Source organism: Priapulus caudatus, unplaced genomic scaffold (genome assembly GCF_000485595.1).
Source record: "Priapulus caudatus unplaced genomic scaffold, Priapulus_caudatus-5.0.1 Scaffold3699, whole genome shotgun sequence".
In the NCBI taxonomy this organism is placed as follows: domain Eukaryota; kingdom Metazoa; phylum Priapulida; class Priapulimorpha; order Priapulimorphida; family Priapulidae; genus Priapulus; species Priapulus caudatus.
In genome coordinates this window covers 17065-20867 of record NW_014580760.1, presented here as the reverse complement: position 1 = coordinate 20867, position 3803 = coordinate 17065, and the positions used below count along the sequence as shown (strand labels likewise).

Genomic DNA, 3803 nt, shown 5'->3' with positions numbered 1-3803 from the left:
TATATATATATATATATATAGATATATATATATATATATATAGATAGATAGATATATATATATATATATATATAGATAGATATATATATATAATTATTTTATATTATTTTATAATAAAAAATTATAACAAATGCATGGGGCTCTTATTCTACAAATTACACAGCACAGTATAATGGTACGTGAAGATACCGTTAAATAGCAAATATAATACGAGTGATGAATAGATAACAGCATTATTTTTTTTAAGTATGAAGAAAAGTTCAAAATCAAGTGCTTCACATACTGTTCGGAGGTTTCGCCCACATAAACCGACATTGGACATTACGTGTATCACTATTTACTATGATACCCGGACACATCTACAATCATACGTCATCACACCCAGCTGCTGCATCACTGTACTTGCCTGCTCTCCTACTGCGCTGTCTGTGAGGTAGTCGTCACCTCCCTCCTCCTGCTCCAGTTCAGCAGCAGGAGGTACTATGTCCTCCTGGGTGGGAGGGGTCGGCATCGTGTCCGTACGCGGGCTCACGTCTCTCCTGCCATCCTGCCGGGGACGCGAGACACGACGACGGGGTCAGTAACACATTCACGCCAATCACCTCCTCCCTCTTCTTCATCGTAACTTCACTCTTCTTCTTCTCACATATCATTGCATCGGACCTCCTACTGGCACATATCATGCGTTGCATCGGACCTCCTACTAGCACATGACTCGTAGCATTATGTGCAGCATTATGTGCTTTTACCTTGTATACTACATATATATATATATATATATATAAATATTTATAATTTATATATATATTTATACATGTTGCATCGGACCTCCTAATGGCACATTGTCTCGCGTCTCTTACAATAAATAATTCATGCTCGCTTACATGCTATTACTGCCTCTGTACCACACTCTGCTCTCTTGGTTCCATACATTATCCCTGTCTCTCTCTTTCTCTCTCTCTCTGCCTTCCTTGCGCTCACTCTCTCTCTCTCTCCCCTCTATCTCTCTCTCCCTCCCTCCCTCCCCCTCCCCCGCCTACCATCAGCTCCTGCTGCTCCTGCTGCCGCTTCATCCAATGATACAGATCATCCTCCGACACCGCGTCCGACACCCCGCCCCCGCCGCCCGCAGCATCCTGCATCCCCGTTGCCGTAGCGACTGCAGCGGCGGTGGCGTGGCTGCGGTGGGGGTGGGAGAAGGAGTAGCGGGCCTCGCCCGTGTTAGGGTCGATGCTCACGGAACTCACGGAACAGCAGAAGTCGTTGTCGCTGGCCGCGGTCGCCATGGCGACGCCCGTAGGCTTCATGTCCAGTGAGTCCCTGCTCGCCAGCAGTACACCTGTGATGGAGATGTACACAGGTAAATACAGCTACACACCTGTATAGGTAAGTACACACATACACCTGTGATGGAGATGTACACAGGTAGATATAGATACACACCTGTATAGGTAAGTACACACATACACCTGTGATGGAGATGTACACAGGTAGATATAGATACACACCTGTATCAGTAAGTACACACGTACACCTGTGATGGAGATGTACACAGAGGTTATAAGCTACACACCTGTATAGGTAAGTAACACACTACACCTGTGATGGAGATGTACACAGGTAGATAAGATACAACCTGTATAGGTAAGTACACACGTACACTGTGGATGGAGATGTACACAGGTAGATATAGATACACACCTTATAGATACACACCTGTATAGGTAAGTACACACGTACACCTGTGATGGACACACATACACACAGGTAGATACAGCTACACACCTGTATAGGTAAGTACACATGTACACCTGTGATGGAGACACACACAGGTAGATACAGATACACACCTGTTATGAACACATGTGCATATATACAGATGAGTATAGTAGGTATACACATACACCTGTGATGGACACACATCTGTAATATGGACACATGCGCCCAGGTAGATGTACACACACATATATGTATCACATATATCTCTACCCTCCCACCCCCCCTTCTTCATCTCTCTCTCTGTATCTCTATCTTCTTCACTACCTGGTGAATCCTGGTGTAACGGCCGGTCAGCTTCATTCTGCTTTTTCCTCTTTCGATTAAACAGGTTACCTGTGACAGATATGTTACACACAATTTTTTTAATATAAATAATAACTGCACACGATAGCAAAGACATGTTAGAGTAAATGATTATAAACAATAACCTATAAGTCATCATCATTAATACCACCAGCACTATGTGATGCCATGCTAGGCTATTCCGTGCTATTCTATGCTATGTTATGCGATATGATGCTATTCTATTCTATGCTATGCTATGCTATATGCTGCTATGCTATACTATACGCAATAACAATAGCTAATTGAATGTAGATGCTATGCTATAGAGAGAGAGAGAGAAAGAGAGAGAGAGAACGCACCTGTGCTAGTAGACTGCTGATAACCATATCCCAGTGTCTTCAGAGGGCTGCCTCCTACCCCCTCCCCCTCCCCCTGTAGCATCCCCCCTTCCTCCTCCTCCTCATCCTCCTCGCTCGCTGTCTCTGTGCCTGACCCCGGCGTGTCATCATCGTCGTCGGTGATCGAGTCTGCGGCGTTGCCGCGGCGACGGTGCTGCTGCTGTGGGTGGAAGCCGTGTTTGTGCAGACGGCCGGCTATCGTCGCCTGCATGACGGCCGGCATGTAGACGAGACGCTTCCACTGCCTGGTCAGCGCCATCAGACCTGCGCGAAGGGGGGAGAGCGAGCGATGAGAGACGCGCGGCGGCAGTCTACAACGCGAGCGAAGTTACCGTTTACGATTACGATCGCGAATAATTATTATTACATTTCATCGTATAATAATTATAATAATAATGGTTAATTTATTCATTAATTATTTATTTAATTTGATCATTAATTATATATTAAACTTTAGTTAAAAATTTAGTTAATTTAGTTATTAATTTAATTAATTCAAATTATAATGTAATCATCGTTATGTGAGGACAGATTCATTCACATTCACACACGGTTTACAACACTTCACGCACAAGCGTTTTCAAAACGTACAAAACGCAATTTCAGACTTATGACTACATAGCTACTCAAGAAGTTTCTTGACAAGGTTTGACCGAGGGAAGGGGAGAGAAGTTACGATTTACGGTTACGATCGCGAATAATTATTATAACAGTTCATGGTATAATAACAATAAAATTAGGGGCCCCAGGAACCCAGTAAGATGTGTATAAGTGCCTCTCTGCAGGGTTCTTAGGTCGGGTGCGACGTCAGTGTTCACGGACGCCTCGATGTCGCTGAGGTTTGTGTGCAGCAGGTAACGATGAAGAACGTTCATCAGCTGACACGATGGGTCATCAAGGAGCACCCTGGACAGTGGCGCCACCTTACTGGATTTAGCCTGCAACGTGACGTAACGTCTCGTCATTACGGTCGCAAACGATTATTGTCGTGTTTTGTAATGTAATAAAATTGATTAAACTATTAGTTAAACTGTTTGATTTAGTTAATAATTTAATTATCAATATAATAGTTGTTTCGTGAAGATGGATTCATTCATATTTACATGAAGTCAACACCACATAGGTTGCAGATTAACTAAAGCACAACGCACACACAGAAAATTTTTTGTTTTCCAGCGTTTCGCGTTCTGCTCGGCGAGCAAGCGCACACACGCCACCCGACACAGCACACAGCTGAGCAAAACATACAGAAACACTGCGTACAGCGCCGCTGTCACATGACATCCAAGATGGTTGTCGCCATTTTGTGTGTCATGTGATATTTTTAAGGATATTGATTGG

At 43.8% G+C, this 3803-nt stretch overlaps 1 protein-coding gene across 1 annotated transcript in view; it reads right to left on the bottom strand.

Annotated features, from left to right (window-relative positions):
- The window catches only part of LOC106819561, a gene marked incomplete at its 3' end in the record, with an annotated part of 8909 nt that overhangs the window by 2783 nt on the left and 2323 nt on the right, over positions 1-3803 (bottom strand). Inside the window, exons 3-8 of the mRNA XM_014824174.1 lie at positions 3238-3400; positions 2542-2726; positions 2424-2496; positions 2044-2112; positions 1041-1339; positions 407-547 (exon numbers count right to left, since the gene is read on the bottom strand). Coding sequence (XP_014679660.1) covers positions 407-547; positions 1041-1339; positions 2044-2112; positions 2424-2496; positions 2542-2726; positions 3238-3400 — 930 coding nt within the window. The remainder of the gene's footprint in view (positions 1-406; positions 548-1040; positions 1340-2043; positions 2113-2423; positions 2497-2541; positions 2727-3237; positions 3401-3803) is intronic.